This window comes from Pongo abelii, chromosome 18 (genome assembly GCF_028885655.2).
Source record: "Pongo abelii isolate AG06213 chromosome 18, NHGRI_mPonAbe1-v2.0_pri, whole genome shotgun sequence".
NCBI lineage: Eukaryota > Metazoa > Chordata > Mammalia > Primates > Hominidae > Pongo > Pongo abelii.
Window position 1 is genome coordinate 4745910 of NC_072003.2, and position 19810 is coordinate 4765719.

The 19810-nt window shown below is 49.6% G+C and overlaps 2 protein-coding genes and 1 long non-coding RNA gene across 8 annotated transcripts in view; 1 reads left to right on the forward strand and 2 right to left on the reverse strand.

The window, feature by feature from the left end:
* Positions 1-684, reverse strand: part of CDIP1 (cell death inducing p53 target 1) — a 28169-nt gene extending 27485 nt beyond the window's left edge. The window contains exon 1 of one of the 4 annotated variants that reach the window (XM_002826078.6): positions 413-684. The gene's annotated coding sequence lies outside the window, so the exon portion shown is untranslated. Of the gene's footprint in view, positions 1-42; positions 272-356 lie in introns of those variants that run through there. The other 3 variants (XM_009250432.4, XM_002826077.5, XM_063717544.1) reach the window with 3 other exon arrangements.
* Positions 685-8941: 8257 nt separating this feature from the next.
* On the reverse strand, positions 8942-17967 carry LOC129050666 (uncharacterized). The gene is made up of 3 exons (XR_008514367.1): positions 17902-17967; positions 15822-16005; positions 8942-10253 (listed from the first exon to the last, which is right to left on the reverse strand). It is a non-coding gene; the product is annotated as an uncharacterized LOC129050666 (long non-coding RNA).
* Positions 17069-19810, forward strand: part of C18H16orf96 (chromosome 18 C16orf96 homolog) — a 47633-nt gene continuing 44891 nt past the window's right edge. For all 3 annotated transcript variants that reach the window (XM_054533378.1, XM_002826095.5, XM_054533376.1), the window contains exon 1: positions 17069-18584. In XM_054533378.1, the coding sequence (XP_054389353.1) occupies positions 18165-18584 (420 nt within the window). In that variant the 5' untranslated portion in view covers positions 17069-18164. The remainder of the gene's footprint in view (positions 18585-19810) is intronic.

Sequence of the window (19810 nt, forward strand, 5' to 3'; positions counted from 1 at the left end):
GGGGCCCGCCATGCCGCGCCCCAACCGCCGGCCCCGCTTTACCTCCAGAAGCCCGGTGCCCAAGAAGGCCGAACGCGGAGAGGGGCCCGGGTCCGGACAGGCGCCGGCAGGACAAGACCCTCAGCCCCGCGGGGCTTTGAACGCACAACGAAACCCCCCCCCGCACCGCCCGCCCCACCGCCGAGAGGCTTCTAGGACTTGTAGTGCGCCCAGTAGCCCCCCACAGCGCGCTCTGAGAAGCTGGGGACTACGATGCCCGGCATGCACCGCCCAGGCGCCGCGGGCGGGGGCGGGGAGGGGACGCCACGGTCCGAGGTCACGCCCCGACTGAGGGGAGCCGGCGTCCAGACCCTTACCCCGGGGAGGAGGGCTCCCGCGGGAGGCCGTCTCCGAATGCGTCCAGGCGACTCACCGTCCCCGCAGCCCTGGGGCGGCGGCCGCAACAGCAGGACCGAACGCCTCGGCAGCTGGCGGTCGCACTTCTGTCACAAGGAGGCGGGTAGACTTTGGACCAGGGCCGAGGCCCGGGACGTCACGGCGGGGGGCGGGGTCTCGGGAGGCACGTGATGAGCCGTGGTGACGTCAGTGGGAGCGGAGGTGATTTGGCCTGGAGCTGGGGCAGAGCACGTGGGATGCTCCGGGCCTGTTTGCCCAATGGGGCCTGTTTGCCCAATGTACACGAGGCTGGAGAATAGGGAAAGAACCCTCCCTGTGAGCGCCTCCTCTTCACTCATGCCAGCAACAGGGCAGGGCATCTTCCTCCAGGGCTGCATTTTTTCCTTTATGCGACTAATTTTTATTGAGTTTGGGAGGTGCATTACATAAAACCTTGAACCACACGGTCACTGTCCCTGCGCTTGAAACTGCCTTTGCAAAAATTACAACAGAAAATTATGACAGTGAAAGAGAGCTGACCTAACCCACTCCATCTTGCTTCTAACCTCCAGGTTGTCCTTGTTCATTCGTAGGCATAGGCGGAACTAACTTTGGGAGCAACTTAGTTTATAGTTTAATATTGAAACAAAGATACTAACAGCTCTTTCCCAAAACAAACCCCCTTCTTGCCTGAGAACCAGGCTTCCTTTGTAAGACTAACACGTTAGCTACAAGATTAGAAATTATGGTTTAGGGCCCAGCTCAGTGGCTAACGCCTGTAATCCCAGCACTTTGGAAGGCTGACGCAGGTGGATCACTTGAGGTCAGGAGTTTGAGACCAGCCTGGCCAACATGGTGAAACCCTGTCTCTATTTAAAAATACAAAAATTAGCCGGGTATGGTGGCACGCACCTGTAATCCCAACTACTAGGGAGACTGAAGCCCAAGAATTGCTTGAACCTGAGAGACAGAGGTTGCAGTGAGCTGAGATTATGCCTCTGCACTCCAGCCTGAGCGACAGACTCAGACTCCATCTCAAAAAAGAAAGAAAGAAAGAAATTACGGTTTAGGAGTCATGCACCCAGAGGCCACAAGATTCTAAACCTCCCCAGTTGATCCTAGGTATAATATCACTATTTTAAAACCTAAGATTGGTACTCTTAGGTGTTTTTCTGACCCTGCAGTCTGATGCACCAGCCAAGGCCACCTAGAGCTGTAATCTGACTCAACCAGTTCCTGCATCCTTCAACACCCTGTGATTTCATCTCCCACCCCACCAATCAGCACTCCCTACTCTTTGGCAGCTTATCTACCAAATTACCCTTTAAAAACTCTAGGCTCTGAATTTTCAGGGAGACTGATTTGAGTAATGAAACTTTGGTCTCCCATTCAGCCAGCTCTGTGTGGATTATCTTTCTCTATTGCAGTTCCCCTGTCTTGATACATTGGCTCTATCTGGGCAGCCAGGAAGAAGAACCCACTGGGTGGCTACTTGCTCAGGTACTTCCTTAGTTACAGACAGTATACAAGGAAACCACAAAATGCCCAGGACTGTGAAGGAGAGGAAGGGGTGCCCTAACAGAGTTAGGGGGTGGTGCCTCTAGACAGGTTGGTTAGAAAAGGCCTCTCAGAGGAGGCGATGCTGAGGGGCATGAAATTGAAAAGACACTCTATTCTGGAAGGGCATTCCAGAGGGAGGGATTGCCTTGGGTGAGAGAGTCAGCAAGGTGAGGATGTCAGTGGGGCAGGCTGGATCCAAGTCATGTTGAGATTTGTAGGTCATTTTAAGAACTCTGGCCGGGCGTGGTGGCTCATGCCTGTAATCCCAGCACTTTGCGGGGTCGAGGCAGGCGGATCACTTGAGGTCGGGAGTTAGAGACCAGCCTGGCCAACATAGTGAAATCCCATGTCTACTAAAAATACAAAAATTAGCCGGGCATACACGCCTGTAATCCCAGCTATTCGGGAGGCTGAGGCAGGAGAATCGCTTGAACCTAGGAGGCAGAGGTTGCAGTGAGCCAAGATCACACCACTGCTCTCCAGCCTGGGAGACAGAACAAGACTCTCTCAAAATAAAATACCACTCTGGATTCTTCTTTCTTTTTTTTTGAGATAGGATCTTGATTTGGCACCCAGGCTGGAGTACAGTGGCGTGATCATAGCTCACTGTGACTGAACTCCTAGGCTCAAGCAGTCCTCCCGCCTCAGCCTCCCAAGTAGTTGGGACTACAGGCAGGCATAAGCCACCATACCTGGCTGGAGTTTGGATTTTTTTTTTTTTTTTTTTTTTTTTTTTTAGATGGAGTCTCGCGCTGTCGCCAGGTTAGAGTGCAGTGGCTCGATCTCGGCTCACTGCAACCTCCGCCTCCCAGGTTCAAGCAATTCTCCTGCCTCAGCTTCCTGAGGAGCTGGGACTCTAGGTGCCCACTACCACGCCTGGCTAATTTTTGTATTTTTAGTAGAGACTGGGTTTCAGTATGTTGGTCAGGCTGGTCTCGATCTGCTGACCTCGTGATCCGCCCGCCTCGGCCTCCCAAAGTGCTGGGATTACAGGCGTGAGCCACCGCGCCCGGCCTGGATTTTATTTCAAGTGGAATTTAAAGCCCTTGAAGAGTTTTAAGCAGTAGAGTTACAATCAATCTTCATTATTTACGGATTTTGTGTTTACAAATTTGCCTACTCACTAACATTTATTTCTAATCCCAAAATCAATACTTGTGGTGCTTTCTCATTCATTCGTGGACATAACGATCCTGCACATTCTCCACTGAGGTCAAATAAGGCAACACTGGCCTGTCATGGTGGCACTCGCCTTCTGTCCCAGCCACTCAGGAGGCTGAGGTGGGAGGATCCCTTCAGCCCAGCAGTTCGAGGCTGCTGTGAGCTGGGATTGTGCCACTGCACTCCAGCAGGGGCAACAGAGCGAGACCCTGTCTCTAAAAATAATAGGGCAGCGCTGCCTACAAGTCTCCTTTTTGGTCTATTTATTGTCATCTTTTTCTTATTTTTACACTTTTTGTTGGTGATTCTGCTGTTTAAAATGGCCCTTAGTGTTGTGCAAAAGTGCTGTCTAGCATTCCTAAGTGCAAGAAGGTGGTGATTTGCCTTATAGAGAAAACAGCTGTGCTCAGTTAGCTTGGTGCAGTCAATTGAGTTCAATTGCACTGAATTAACAATATATATTAACTAAGTTGCCTTTAAACAGAAACACCCATAAAACAAGGTTATGTATTGATTGGTTGACAAAAATGTTGTGTCCACAGGCTCACAGGAACCTAGGTTGTTCCCCCAGAAGCAGTGGTTCAGTATTTGCTTAATTCAGTGTTTGTAGCAGCTTATATGATTCGACTGACATTTCACAGGATCATCTGACTACGATGTGGAGAATGGTTTAGACCAAGAGAGGCAAATAGAAGGCTGGGCGACCAGCACATATGTAATCCAGAAATTTCCAAGCTGGTCCCTGTGGCTCACACCTGTAATACCAACATTTTGGGAGACTGAGTTCAAGAGTTTGAGACTAGCCTGAGCAACATAGTAGTCTCCCATCTCTACAAAAAAATTTATAAAATTAAAAAATTAGCCAGCTGTGGTGTCTCACGCCCATAGTCCCACCTACTCGGGAGGCTGAGGCAGGAGGATCACTTGAGCCCAGGAGTTTGAGACTGCAGTGAGCAAGAATTGTGCCACTGCACTCCAGCTTGAGCAACAGAGTTAGACTCAGTCTCTAAAAAAATAAATAAATAAAAATTTGAAAATAAAAATTTCCTGGTAACCACATTAAAAATATAAAAAGACACAGGTGAAATTAATTCTAGTAATAAATTTAACTCAATATATGCAAAATATTGTTTCAGTAGTCAACATAAAAAATTGTCAGCTGGGTGCAGTGGCTCATGCCTGTAATCCCAGCACTTTGGGAGGCCAAGGTGGGCAGATCACCTGAGGTCAGGAGTTCAAGACCAGCCTGGCCAATATAGTGAAACCCCATCTCTACTAAAAATACAAAAAATTAGCTTGACATGGTGGCAGGCGCGTGTAATCCCAGCTACTCGGGAGACTGAGGCAGGAGAATAGCTTCAACCGGGAGGCGGAGGTTGCAGTGAGGCAAGATCACACCATTGCACTCCAGCCTGGGCGACAAGCAAAACTTTGTCTCAAAAAAAAAATATCAATGATATATTTTACTCTTTTTTCACACTGTTTTTGAAATGCAGTGTGTACTTTATATTTACAGGACATCTCAATTTGGAGCAGTCACATTTCAGGGGCTCAGTAGCCACATATGGCTTGTGGCTACTGTATTGGACAGCACAGATCTAGAATATTTATTCCTTTACTCATTTGACCAAGCAAGGTCCTGTTCTAGGCCTGGAAATACACAAAATGGAATAAAGCCCAATCTCTGTCCTCAAAGCGCACACAGTCCAGCACGGGAGACTAATATAATAGCTTATGTTCAAGATGTCAAAACAGAGTGCTTTGAGAGTTCAGGAGAGGGAGTGCCCGAACAAGGAAGGCTTCAGAGAGGAGGACATTTAAGTTGGGACTTGAAGGATGTGTAGGATTCCCCCGGTGAAAGAAGTGGGGAAGGGTACTCCAAGTAGTGAGAGCTGCTAATGCAAAGTTGCAGAGAAATGAAACGCAGAGTGCGTGGGGAAATGCAAGCAGTTCTGTATGGTTGGGTGGTAGGATATGAAAGAGGAGGGCAGAGGGTGAGGAAAAATGAGGGCCTTATAGACCAATCTGTGGAATTTAGACCGTATCCTATTGGGTAGGTAGTGGGTGATGTAATGTTGAGAATTTTGGGCTGAGTGATATGACTGGATTCATGTTTTATTTTAATTAATTAATTTATTTATATTAAAATAGAGACAGGGTCTCACTAGGTTGCCAGGCTGGTCTTGAACTCCTAGGCTGAAGTGATCCTCTCACCTTAGCCACCCAAAGTGCTGGATTACAGGCATGAGCCACCATACCTAGCCATGATCCGTGTTTTATTTATTTATTTATGTTTGTTTTTATTTTTATTTAAATTTTATTTTATTTTGGAACAGAGATTGCAGTGGCACGATCTTGGCTCTCTGCAGCCTCTGCCTCTTGGCAAGCGATTCTTCTGCCTCAGCCTCCCAAGTAGCTGGAATTACAGGCACGTACCATCACAACTGGCTAATTTTTGTGTTTTTAGTAGAGACAGGGTTTCACCATGTTGGCCAGGCTGGTCTCAAACTCCTGACTTCAAGTGATCCTCCCACCTAGGCCTCCCAAAGTGCTGGGATTACAAGTGTGAGCCACCGCACCCAGCCGGGATTCATGTTTTAGACAAATCATTCTGACAGTGTGGAGGGGGTGCAAATTTGAGGCAGGAGGACCCACCGGGAAGGGAAGGGGCTCTAGGATGGATCCAGAGGAACGACCTGTGGAAACTAAGAAGAGGCTCATAGAGGGGTAGGGCCTAGGGTAGGTAAAGGGGTGGTCCCAAGTGTCCCATGCAGTAAAAGTCAAGTAGATCAGTCAACATGAACCTTACCATGGTAGGTACTGGGTGAAAACTTGCTGATCTCTGGAGCCCACTGAGTAGTGGAGGGTTTGAGAGCCAGTGAGAACCAGAAATGTGGTGAGCTGGAACTGGGTTCAAGTCTTAGGACACACCACTTCACAGCCCTCTCCAAAATATTTCATTTTTCTGGCTGGACGCAATGGCTCACTCCTGTAATCCAATAACTTTGGGAGGCCAAGGCAGGCAAATCGCTTGAGCACAGGAGTTTGAGACCAACCTGGGCAACATGGCAAAACCCCATATCTACAAAAAATACAAAAATATTAGCTGGGTGTGGTGCACGTGCCTGTGGTCCCAGCTACTCCAGAGACTGAGGTGGGAGGATCGCTTAAGACCGGGAGGCTGGAGTTGCAGTGAGCTTGGTGATCACGCCGCTGCACTCCAGCCTGGGTGACAGAGCCTGACCCTGTCTGAAAAATAGGTATATTTAATTTTTCTAACTACCAAATGAGGGTAAACCTAATACCAATTTCATGGGGCTGTTGCGAGGATGGGATAGCTTAATGCATTTAGGTCACTGCTCATAGTGGCTGGCACACAGCCAGCCCTCAGACCAATGGCAGCTGGTATTATTTGTTAGCCTCTAAGTGCTCTGGGCCTCAGCTCCCTCACCTCCAAAAATGAAATTGTCATCTCCCACCTGCTGTTGACAGGAACTGGGGACTAGATGAGACGATTAAGTGTATGTGCAAACGTAAAGGCGGTATTCCTCGAAAGATTGAACATAGAGCCACTCTGTGACCCAGCAGTCCCATTCCTAGGATTGCACCGGAGATGAATGAAAACACACAGCCACATAAAAACCTATAGTACACAAATATGCATAGCAGGTATTCATATCATAGCATGGATGTTTATATTCATAATAGCCAAAAAGTCAAAACAACTAACAAAGGTTCTCCATGACCAGACATTAGTTGGGTGCTCCTCTGAATCCTCTCCCCAACCAGACCTCAACTTTTGGACTTCTGTATCTGTCTTTGCGTCACCCAATTGTTTGTTTAGGGACAGGGTCTGTTCTGTCACCCAGGCTGGAGTGCAGTGGCGCGATCATAGCTCACTGCAGCCTCAAGCTCCTGAGCTCAAGTGATCCTCCTTTCTCAGCCTCCCAAGTAGCTGGGACTACAGGTGCATGCAACCCCAACCAGCTATATATATTTTTTAATTTGCTTGTTGCCCAAGCTGTTCTCAACTTTCTGACCTCAAGCGATCCTTGTGGCCTGGCCTCCCAAAGTGCTGGGATTACAGGCGTGAGCCGCTGCACCCAGCCGAGCTGGGTTTCAGCAAGAATTCTGTTAAATTGATTTAGCCAGAATCACCCCTGCATATCTGACCAAATTTCACAACCCCCATCATCCTCCAGGTGATATTTGATCACCCTGACCTGCCTTCAGCAAGACTCTTGTTAGACTCAATTTAGCAAAGAATTACCCTCCTCTCCTAGTAACTTTCCATCCACCAACAGCACCCACCTCCCACTCCTTGGCTATCAATCTCTATTTTCCCTTGTTGTATTCGGAGTTGAGCCTATTTCTGTACTGAGGTCTCTTTTACCCTATTGCAGTAGTCCTGAATAAAATCTGTTTTTACAGCTTTAATTACTATCCAGCTCTGGTTTTCTTTTTCTCTTTTTCTTTCATTTTTTTGAGACAGAATCTCGCTCTGTTGCCCAGGCTGGAGTGCAATGGCACGATCTCAGCTCACCACAACTTCCGCCTCCCAGGTTCAAGCGATTCTCCCGCCTCAGCCTCCCGAGTAGCTGGGACTACAGGCTCATACCACCATGCCCGGCTAATTTTTGTATTTTTAGTAGAGACGGGGTTTCACCATGTTGGCCAGGCTGATCTCGAACTCCTGATCTCATGATCCACCCACCCTGGCCTCCCAAAGTCCTGGGATTACAGGAATGAGCCACCATGCCTAGCCTCTTTCTTTCTTTCTTTTTTTTTTTTTTTTTTTTAGATAGAGTCTGGCTCTGTCGCCCAGGCTGGAGTGCAGTGGCGCAATTTCAGCTCACTGCAAGCTCCGCCTCCCGGGTTCATGCCATTCTCCTGCCTCAGCCTCCCGAGTAACTAGGACTATAGGCGCCCGCCACTACGCCTGGCAAATTTTTTGTGTTTTTAGTAGAGATGGGGTTCCACCGTGTTAGCCAGGATGGTCTTGATCTCCTGACCTCGTGATCTGCCTGCCTTGGCCTCCCAAAGTGCTGGGATTACAGGCGTGAGCTACCGCGCCTGGACTTTTTTTTTTTTTTTTTTTAAGACACAGGATCTCACTGTGTTGCCCAGGCTGGAGTGCAGTGGTGGCGATCATGGCTCACTGCAGCCTCGACCTTCCAAGCTCAAGCGATCCTCCTGCCTCAGCCTCCTGAGGAGCTAGGACTACAGGCATGTGCCATTATGCCCAGCTATTTATTTGTTATTTTGTAGAGACAGGGTCTCACCACGTTGCCTAGGCTGGCCTCAAACTCCTGGGCTCAAGCAATCCTCCCATCTTAGCCTCCTAAAGTGCTGAGATTACAGGCATAAGCCACCACACCCAACAGCTCTGGTTTTCTTTGACACAACCAAATGTTCATCAACTGATGAATGGATAAATAACATGTGATCTCCATATAATGGAATATTATTCATTCCATAAAAAGGAATGAAGCACTGATCCATGCTACAACATGGATGAACCTTGAGAACACTCTGAGTGAAAGAAGCCATCCATATTTTTCTTTTTTTGTCTTTTTTCCTTTTTGTGGAGAATAGGGTCTCGATATATTGCCCTGGCAGGTCTGTAACTCCTGGGCTCAAGCTATCCTCCTGCCACTGCCTTCCTAAGAGCTGGGATTACAGGCATGAGTCACCGCCCCTGGTGAAAGAAGCCCTTCCTAAGTGAAAGAAGCCAGTCACAGAAGACCACTTATTGTTTTTTTCTTTTGAGACAGCGTCTCACTCTGTCGCCCAGGCTGGGGTGCAGTGGTGTGATCTTGGCTCACTGGAACCTCCACATCCCAGGTTCAAGCGATTTTCCTGTCTTAGCCTCCCAAGTAGCTGGAATTACAGGTGGGCCCGCCACCACACCCAGCTAATTTTTGTATTTATGGTAGAGATGGGGTTTCACCTTGTTGGCTAGGCTGATCTCGGACTCCTGACCTCAAGTGATCCACCCACCTTGGCCTCCCAAAGTGCTGGGATTACAGATGTGAGCCAATGCGCGCGGCCCACTTATTGTGTGATTCAGTTTACGTTGAATGTCCAGAATAGGCAAACCCATAGAGACCAAAAGTCAGAAAATAGATTAGTGGTTACCTAGGGCGGGGGGAGTTCAGGCGAAATGGGAGGTAAGTGCTAATGGGTACAGGTTTTCTCCTCTCCTCTCCGCTCCGCTCCGCTCCGCTCCGCTCCGCTCCGCTCCGCTTTCTTTCTTTCTTTCTTTCTTTCTTTCTTTTCTTCCTTCCTTCCTTCCTTCCTTCCTTCCTTCCTTTCTTCTTTCTCTTTCTCCTTCTTTGCTTCCTTCCTTCCTCCCTCTCTCTCTCACTCTCTCTTTCTTTCCCTCCCTCCCTCCCTTCCTTCCTTCCTTGAGATAGGGTCTCCCAGTATTGCCCAGGTTAGTCCAAACTCCTGAGCTCAAGCCGTCTTCAGTCCTCCTTCCTCAGCTTCCTGGGTAGCTGAGATTACAGGGGTGAGCCATTGCGCCCGGCTGAGTTTTCTTTTTAGGGTAATGAAATGTTCTAAAATTGATTGTCATGGTGTTTGCAACCATCTGCAAATATACTAAAAGCCATTGAATTATACATGGATGGATTGTATTTTAGATGAATTATATCTTTATAAAGCTGTTATCAGAAAAGGAGGGGCAGGGCTACACAAAAAGCAACTGCGGAAGAATTCGGACATGTGATGAAATAACAAAGTAAACGCAGGCCCGGAGACAGGACGATGTTCCTCATGTTCTTGCCTCACTCGCTGTCAGATCAGGAGCCCACGGCTGTCCTGAATGGCATTATTTTCAGGCTTGCAGTGGAGCTGCTTGTGTCACCTTTTCCTGGGCAACGTTCACTTTCTGCAGAACGCAGCTCCTCCTCCCTGGCACCCGAGGCGCGCCTCTGAGACTCACATCGGTACTGCAAAGCCACCACCTTTTATTTTTAGTCCAGATTTCACCATAATTGGGGCAGCAGGAGTGCTGTAGGCCCGGGACATCTTCAGTGACAGGTGTCTTTCCACCTCGTGGCACCTGCTACCAGAAGACCATTCTCCCACCAGTGGGGGGACACCTGCTGACCTTCAGCAGGGCCAGCCCATGGGGCTCCCAAGAACTTTTGCGCCTAAAAGTATGAAAAGCGGGAGCTCAGCTGGGCATGATGGCTCATGCCTGTAATCCCAGCCCTCTGGGAGGCCGAGGCAGGTGGATCACCTGAGGTCAGGAGTTTGAGACCAGCCTGGCCAACATGGTGAAACCCCATCACTACTAAAGATACAACAATTAGTCAGGCGTGGTGGTGCATGCCTATAATCCCAGCTACTCGGGAGGCTGAGGCAGGAGAATCGCTTGAACCCGGGAGGCGGAGGTTGCGGTAAGCCAAGGTTGCAATGTCACGCCATTGCACTCCAGCCTGGGTGACAAAGTGAGACTCTCAAAAAAAAAAAAAAAAAAAGAAAGAAAAGCGGGAGCTCTTCCACTTTCTCTACAACCAGTGCCATCTGCTGGCAACACAGTGGCACTGGGGATGTGGTGGAGTCCCTTCCTTGCCTTTCCTTTCCTGCCTTGCAGTTGGCATTACAGAGACCCAGGGGTAATGTTTATCTCTCTTCGTTTAGTTCTTTTAGGCCAGAGTTAAAATAAGAGCCGAGTCTCATATGGAGACCCCATTAAAAAAAGTACATATGAGTGTTAAGGTTGAAGAATTTTCACAAACCTCACTCACTAGTGCAACCAGCACCACATCAAAACAGAACACCAGGCCGGGCGCGGTGGCTCACGCCTGTAATCCCAGCACTTTGGGAGGCCGAGGTGGGCGGATCACAAGGTCAGGAGATCAAGACCACCCAGGCTAACATGGTGAAACCCCGTCTCTACTAAAAATAGAAAAGTTAGCCGGGCGTGGTGGCGGGCACCTGTAGTCCCAGCTGCTCGGGAGGCTGAGGCAGGAGAATGGCGTGAACCCAGGAGGCGGAGCTCGCAGTGAGCCAAGATCGCACCACTGCACTCCAGCCTGGGCGACAGAGCAAGACTCCGTCTAAAAAAAAAAAAAAAAAAACTACCAGAACACCAGCTGGGCACAGTGGCTCATGCCTGTAATCCTGTAATCTCAGCATGTTGGGAGGCCGAGGCGAGTGGATCATCTGAGGTTAGGAATTCGAAACCAGCCTGGCCAACATAGGGAAACCCCATCTCTACTACAAATACAAAAATTAGCCGGGCAGTGTTGCGGGCGCCTGCAATCCCAACTACTTGGGGGGCTGAGGCAGGAGAATTGCTTGAATCTGGGAGGCAGAGGTTGCAGTGAGCCAAGACCTGGGCAATACAGGGAGACCCTGTCTCAAAAAAATAAAACAAAATGAAATAAAAAGGAGCCTGGCGTCTCCCCACTCTCTTGCTCTTCTCTCACCATGCAACATGGCAGCTCCCCTTCACCTTCCACAATTTGAAGCTTCCTGAGGCCTCACCAGGAGCAGATGTTGGTGCTGTGCTTTGTGTACAGGCTGCAGAACCGTGAGCCAAAACCTCTTTTCTTTATCAATTACCCAGTCTCAGGTATTCTTTTATAGCAATGCAAATGAACTCATGTACTCACTTTGCCTGTTTCTGTATCTTGTGTTATTGAGCTGGTTAGAGCACACAGTGGGTAATTTTTTTTTTTTTTTTGAGACAGAGTTTCACTCTCGTTGCCCCCACTGGAGTGCAATGGCGTGATCTCAGCTCACTGCAACCTCCGCCTCCCAGGCTCAAGCGATTCTCCTGCCTTAGCCTCCCAAGTAGCTAGGATTACAGGCACCCACCACCACACCCAGCTAATTTTTGTAATTTTAGTAGAGACGGGGTTTCGTCATGTTGGACAGGTTGGTCTCTAAGTACTCACCTCATGTGATCCGCCCATCTCAGCCTCCCACAGTGCTGAGATTACAGTAATTTTTGTAATACAAAACCCCAGAGCATTTTGAATGCAGTTCTGCGCGTCAGAGCAAAGACTGACTGGTCCGAGGAGGTACCTCTCTCCTCCCATGTTGTCTACTTCCTCCTTAGCCCCCCTCTCCAGCATCAAGCTAATGCATTGTTGCCTTGAAAGCCTCAAACAAAATCATGTACTCATTTTGGGAGATGCAGCTAACGTCAGTGAGCACTTTGTGCTAGGTACCATGCCACTCTCCTTACCTCCCTTCATCTCAACAAGAAACCTGCAAATGTTTACCTCCAGCTCCTAAACCTACATGGAGGGTTTAAGGCACAGGCTCAGGGTCACACAACCCATGCCCAGCAGACCCGAAGTCTTGTGGTTCTAGCCTGATGGTGCTGCTCACTGCCCAAGCTGCTCTCCTGGCGTGGGTGTGAGTCAGCACACACTGAGGTGAGAGAAGAAGCTGTTATATTCAGGCCAGATTTTTTTTTGCAAAAATCTTTCTTTACACGCAGCAAGAACTGGGAAGGAGCCCACTGGAGCTGAGCCAGCAAAACCCAAATGGAATCCACATTGTTGGCCTCTTAATTTGTTTGAATTGTTGCAGATTACCAGAACTTTGATACAGAAAAGTGCTCAGGGCGGGCGCGGTGGCTCATGCCTATAATCCCAGGACTTTGGGAGGCTGAGGCCAGAGGACCTCTTGAGGCCAGGAGTTTGAGGCCAGCCTGGCCAACATGGTGAGACCCCATCTCCACAATAATAAAAATAAAAATAATCAGCCAGGAGAGGTGGTGCACACCTATAGTTTTAGCTACTCAGAGGGTGAGGCAGAAGGATTGCTGGAACCCAGGTGTTTGAGGCTGCGTGAGCTGCGATCGTACCACTGCACTCCAGCCTGGGTGACAGTGAGACCCTATCTCAAAAAAAAAAAGTACCCATATTAGAAGCGAACAGCTTGATGAATTTTCCCAAACTGGCCACACCAGCGTGCCCACTCCGCTACAGCTCGGCTTCATGCTTCCTTTCAAGCATGAGGTCACCCAAGGGTAACCACTTGCCTCACCTCCTACACCTAAGATTTGTTTTCTCCATTTCAGGACTTTTGTTTGTTTGTTTGTTTTTGAGACGGAGTCTTGCTCTGTCGCCCAGGCTGGAGTGCAGTGGCTTGATCTTGGCTCACGGCAAGCTCTGCCTCCCAGGTTCACACCATTCTCCTGCCTCAGCCTCCCCAGTAGTGGGGACTACAGGCGCCCGCCACCACGCCTGGCTGATTTTTTGTATTTTTTTAGTAGAGATGGGGTTTCACCGTGTTAGCCAGGATGGTCTCCATCTCCTGACCTCGTGATCCCCCCGCCTCGGCCTCCCAAAGTGCTTGGATTATAGGCGTGAGCCACCGCGCCTGGCCATTTGTTTGTTTTTAAATTCTGGGATACATGTGCTGAATGTGCAGGTTTGTTACAGAGGTGTACGTGTGCCATGGTGGTTTGCTGCACCTATCAACCCATCATCTAGGTTTTAAGCACTGCATGCATTAGGTATTTGTCCTGATGCTATCCTTCCCCTTGCTTCCCCCACCCCACGACAGGCCCCGGTGTGTGACATTCCCCTCCCTGTGTCCATGTGTTCTCATTGTTCAACTCCCACTTATGAGTGAGAATATGCAGTGTTTGGTTTTCTTTTCCTGTGTTTTTTGCTGAGGATGATGGTTTCCAGCTTCAGCCACGTCCTTGCAAAGGACATGAACTCGTCCTTTTTTATGGCTGCAGTTTGGGGACTTTTTATAGCAATGGTTTCATATAGCATGAACCCTTTTATATATGTAATTCCGCTCAATTTTATATCTATGAATGTTGGCCGGGCACGGTGGCTCACGTCTGTAATCCCAGCACTTTGGGAGGCCAATGCAGGCAGATCCCCTGAGGTCAGGAGCTCGAGACCAGCCTGGGCAACGTGGTGAAACCCCGTCTCTACTAAAAATACAAAAATTAGCCTGGCATGGTAGCATGCGCCTGTAATCGCAGCTACTTGGGAGGCTGAGGCAGGAGAATCGCTTGAACCCAGGAGGTGGAGGTTGCAGTGAGCCGAGATCGCGCCATTGCACTCCAGCCTGGGTGACAGTGTGAGACTCTGTCTCAAAAATAAAAAAGAAAAGAAAAGAAATTCATTCCACTATTACATGTAGTTGTCTTTGTTCATTCTCACTGCTGTGTCGTAGTCTACTATTTGAATATGCGATAGTTGGATGGGAATTTTTAGCTACTATGAGTAGTGCTGTCACAAACATCCTTGTGCATGGTGTATGTCAATTCCTGGTGGGTTCCAGTCGAGGGCTGGACGGGCTGGGTCATAGTGTGTGCAATTTTTCAGCATTGCAGACCCTGCCAAACAGTTTTCCAAAGTCTGCTAATTTCTGCTTTGTCAGAGCAGATGAGAGATCTGTTGTTCATATGCTTGCCAATGCTTGGTGTTGCCAGATCTTCACATTTAAATGCTAAATTATTCTAAAAGAAACATGAATGGTTACAGTGTTAACATTTATTTTATAATATTTCTATCATTAATATGGCCCATGAGAGTTGACAGCTCCTTTGGAGCTATCATCCATTTAGCAAACACTTACTGAGCACCTACTGTGTGCAGGGATCTGTGTTCTGATACTAGAAAGACAGAGAAGAAAGAGAAAGTCTCTATTCTGAAAGAGCTTCAGGAATGCCCTCTCTTCAGGTCTCAGCTCAGATGTCACCTCCGCAGAGGAGCCTCCTTGGGTTACCTTTGCCCAGCTGTTATCTCATTGTCTGCCTCCACGCCTGGCTGAAGAGCTAGGTTTTGTGGATGGACTGGTAATGACCTCTGCAGAAGCATCTGTTGTGAAGTAGGAACATGGGATTGATTCACCAGCAGCATCCCTGAAAATATCCCACTGTTCAATTCAGAAGGCGTTTTCCTGGACTCTTGCTCCCACAGTTCCAACCATTGGCAAGAGTGGCTGCCAGATCAGTTCTGGTCAAGGAGCAATTTGTGTTTTGTTTTATGTGAGATGGGGTCTCACTCTGTTGCCCAGGCTGGAGTGCAGGGGTGTGATTCTGGCTCACTGCAGCCTCGAGTAGCTGGGATTACAGGCACACACCACCATGCCCAGCTAATTTTTGTATATTTTTTAGAGATGGGGTTTCACCGTGTTGTGCAGGCTGGTCTCACACTCCACTCCTGGGCTCAAGCAATCTAACTGCCTCAGCCTCTTGAGTACCTGGGATTACAGGTGTGAGCCACTACACCCAGCTAATTTTTTATTTTGTAGAGTTGGTGTCTTGCTATGTTGCTCAGGCTGCTCTCCAACTCCTGGATTCAAGCAACCCGCCCACCTTGGCCTCCCAAAGTGCTAGGATTACAGGCATGAGCCACGGCACCTGGCTGCAAGAAACGTTTTCCATCAGCACTGGCCTGGCATGTTACATATGTTATTTCTAGCCCCCATGTTTTATTTCCCCATTTAGCAGAGAGGGAAGCTGAGGCTCAGAGAGGTTAAGTCACTTGCTCAAGATTCCACAGCTGGTGCAAGGATTTGCCTCCCCACCTGCATGAACTCAATGTGGAATCCCTCAGCAGGGCTCCTGCTCTGTGGCGCGGGACCAGGAATGTGGGATCACAGTGCTGGCTGGGCTGGGAGTCAGGGCTCCCAATGTTAAGCCGAGAGTGTCCCTGCAGACTTTCCCAGGAGACAAGCAGTCTGGGATTCTCTTGTCCCAGAACTAACCAAGCAGAGCCTGACCATACCTCATATCTCCACGCAGCCTCCTGGTCCTGTGGCAGCTGGCTCATGGCCATGTCCTTATGATGTCAGAGCAGGGCTGAGACCCTGCTTGAGAGCACAGGGGTTGTGGAGAGCCCAGCTCAAGCGGGGAGCAGAGCAGGGTCTGGTGAGGGCACCATCACTTGGGTGGGCAGAGACATGCAGGGCCTAGAAAGGACAACACCCTTTTTTTTTTTTTTTTTTTTTTTTTTTTTGAGAGGAGTCTCACTCTGTCGCCCAGGTCAGAGTGCAGTGGTGCGATCTCGGTTCACTGCAAGCTCCGCCTCCCGAATTCAAGCCATTCTCCTGCCTCAGCCTTCCGAGTAGCTGGGACTACAGGCACCTGCCACCACGCCTGGCTAATTTTTTGTATTTTTTTTGAAGTAGAGACAGGGTTTCACCGTGTTAGCCAGGATGGTCTCAATCTCCTGATCTCGTGATCTGCCCGCCTCGGCCTCCCAAAGTGCTGGAATTACAGGCATGAGCCACCGCACCCAGCCTAACACCCTTCTTTTTTTGAGACGGAGTCTTGCTCTGTCACCAGGCTGGAGTACAATGGCACAATCTTGGCTCACTGCAATCTCTGCCTCCTGGGTTCAAGTGATTCTCCTGCCTCAGCCTCCCGAGTAGCTGGGACTATAGGCACGCACCACCATGCCCAGCTAATTTTTGTTTCATCATGTTGGCCAGGATGGTCTCCATCTCTTGACCTCGTGATCTGCCCACCTCAGCCTCCCAAAGTGCTGGGATTACAGGTGTGAGCCACCGCGCACGGCCGACAATGCCCTTCTTACCGCCTAAGCTCTCCTTCCCAGAAAATGGAACACTCGGCCAGGTGCGGTGGCACACACCTGTAAGCCCAGCACTTTGGGAGGCCGAGGCAAGCAGATCACCTGAGGTCAGGAGTTTGAGACCAGCCTGGCCAACATGGTGAAACCCCATCTCTACTAAAAATATAAAAATTAGCTGGGTGTGGTGGCAGGCGCCTGTAATCCCAGCTACTCAGCAGGCTGAGGCAGGAAAATCGCTTGAACCCAGGAGGTGGAAGTTGCAGTGAGCTGAGATTGCGCCATTGCACTCCTGCCTGGGTAACAGAGAAAGACTTTGTCACACACACTACACACACACACACACACACACACACGAGAAAATGGAACACTGCAGGGGGCCTTTGGATGCATCCAGAAATGAACGTAGTTCTTCAGATTCTTTTTTTTTTTTTTTTGAGACAGAGTCTCTCGCTCTGTCGCCCAGGCTGGAGTGCAGTGGCACAATCTTGGCTCACTGAAACCTCTGCCTCCCAGATTTAAGCAATTCTCTGCCTCAGCCTCCACTGTAGCTGGGATTACAGGCATGTGCCACCACGCCTGGCTGATTTTTGTATTTTTAGTAGAGGCGGGGTTTCACTGTCTTGGCCAGGCTGGTCTTGAATTCCTGACCTCGTGGTCCACCTGCCTTGGCCTCCCAAAGTTCTGGGATTACAGATGTGAGCCACCGTGCCCGGCCTTTTCTCTTCTCTTTTTCTTTTCTTTTTTTTTTTTTTTTTTTTTTTTGAGGCAAGGTCTCACTCTGTTGCCCAGGCTACGTGCAGTGGCACACTCATAGCTCACTGCAGCCTCAAACTCCTGGCTTCAAGCAATCCTCCCACCCCATCCTCCTGAGTAGCTGGGACTACAGATGTGCACCAGCACACCCAGCTAATTACAAATTTTTTTGTGTGGAAACAGTGTCTCACTATGTTGCCCAGGCTGCTCTAGAACTCCTGGCTTCAAGCAGTCCTCCCGCCTTTGCCTCCCCAAAGTGCTGGGATTACAGGCCTGAGCCCCCACACCCACCCAGCCAGTACTTCAGATTCTTATCTCTTTGTAAAACCTGGGTCTTCCTAACTCCAAGAAACCTGACTTCTGCCTAGATTCGAGAGGATGCCGAGGAGGGAGCTGCCTCTCCATCCCTTCCATATGTGCTTCTAGGAAAAAGTTATCAGTCTCACATCACCAGAGGGCTTGAATGAAGAGGCTGCCATCAGCTATTCAAACATTCATCCAATATTAATTGAGCACCTACTCTGGGTGAGGCTCACCAGGGAGCACCTGCCCCACTCTAGACTTTGAAGTGTGCCCGTTTCATCACATTCTTTGGTGTCCTGGCAACCAGAGACTCTGATCTGAGCTCCAGCCAGAACAGAGGCCATTCCTCCCTGACCGCCGTGACTCACCACCACCCCAAGCCTCTGAGGACCAGTCCATGTAGCTCTCAGAGCCACTGAAAGCTACCCCTTGTCCTTGAGGACGCCTGGAACCCCAGCCCCACTGACCCACCCCGGCAGGATGAGCTTCTCACTCACGTTCACCGAGCTGGCCAACATCGCCATCCCACAGTGCGGGGTGCTGAACTTCAAGGCCCTGCACCTCCTGCTGCACGGCATCTTGGAGCACATCCACATGGCCGAGCTCAAGAAAGTCCTCTCAGGGGATGAGGACTTCCTGCAGACCTCGCAGGGGGTCATCGTGCCCAGGGAAGGAGACGCCCAGCCCATCCTCAACCCCATGAAGAGGCTCAGCAATGTCTTCGACCACGTGGTGAGCCGCCTCGACAAGTTGGAGAACCAGCTGGCCCTGCTGCAGGACCTGCCCTCCACCGCCCAGCTGCTGGAAGCCAGCCAGGGCACTGCCCAGCCCATCCAGGACCTGTGGCATCTGATCAAGCTCCGGAAGATGGTGGAGGGTCATGATGAAGTCATGGCCAAGGTACGCCCCCAGCCTCCAGACACTTCTTTTCCTCCCTTCACCATTTGCTCTCTCCTGGACGTCTTTTGTTTGTTTGTTTTTGAGACGGAGTCTCGCTCTGTCACCCAGGCTGGAGTGCAGTGGCGCGACCTCGGCTCACTGCAACCTCCACCTCCTGGGTTCAAGTGATTCTCCTGCCTCAGCCTCCCTAGTAGCTAGGATTACAGGCACACGTCACCACACCCGGCTAATTTTTGTATTTTTAGTAGAAATGGGGTTTCACTATGTTGGCCAGGCTGGTCTCAAACCCCTGATCTCAACTGATCCACCTGCCTTGGCCTCCCAAAGTGCTGGGATGACAAGCATGAGCCACCGCGCCCAGCCCTCTCCTGGGACATCTTGTTGCTTGTTCCCCCACAATGGGCTATCCCCTTACGCAGAGTGGGAGGAAGGGGGCTTTAGAGTCAGGCACAACCAAAACGCCAAGCTTGCAGCCTCCATCAAGTATTGCAAAGAAGCCAGACACAAAAGGCTACCCAGTGTATGATTCCATATATACAAAATGTACAGAATAGGTAAATCCATGGAGACAGAAAGCAGTGGTTGCCAGGGACTTGGAGGAGGAGAAAATGGGGAGTAATTGCTTTGTGGGTATACGGTATCCTTTTGGGGTGATGAAAATGTTTTGGAACTAGATGGAGGTGATAGTTATACAACCTCATTGATGTACTAAATGACACCGAATTGTTCACTTAAAAATGGCTAATTGTACATTATGTGAATTTCACCCCAATTTTTTTTTTTTGAGACAGGGTGTCACTCTGTCCCCAGGCTGGAGTGCAGTGACTCAATCATGCCTCACTGTAGCCTCAACCTCCCAGACTCAAGCAATCCTCCCACCTCAACCTCCCGAGTAACTGGAACCACAGGTGTGCACCACTGCCCCTGGCTAATTTTTGTATTCTTTGTAGAGATAGGGTCTCCTTATGTTGCCCAGGCTGGACCCAAACTCCTAGGCTCAAGTGATCCTTCCACTTTGGCCTCCCAAAGTGCTGAGATTACAAGCGTGACCCACTGTGCTCAGCCTTACCCCAATTTCTAAAAAATGCCTGGAGGAGCTACCACGGGAGAAGTACCAGAGTAGTCACGGTGAACAGGCATGCCCGGCCTAGCAGCGGAGATAGACAGACACAAGTGAGTGAGAACCTCCAAGAACCAGCCCTGTGAGGAGCAGCAAAGAGGCATTC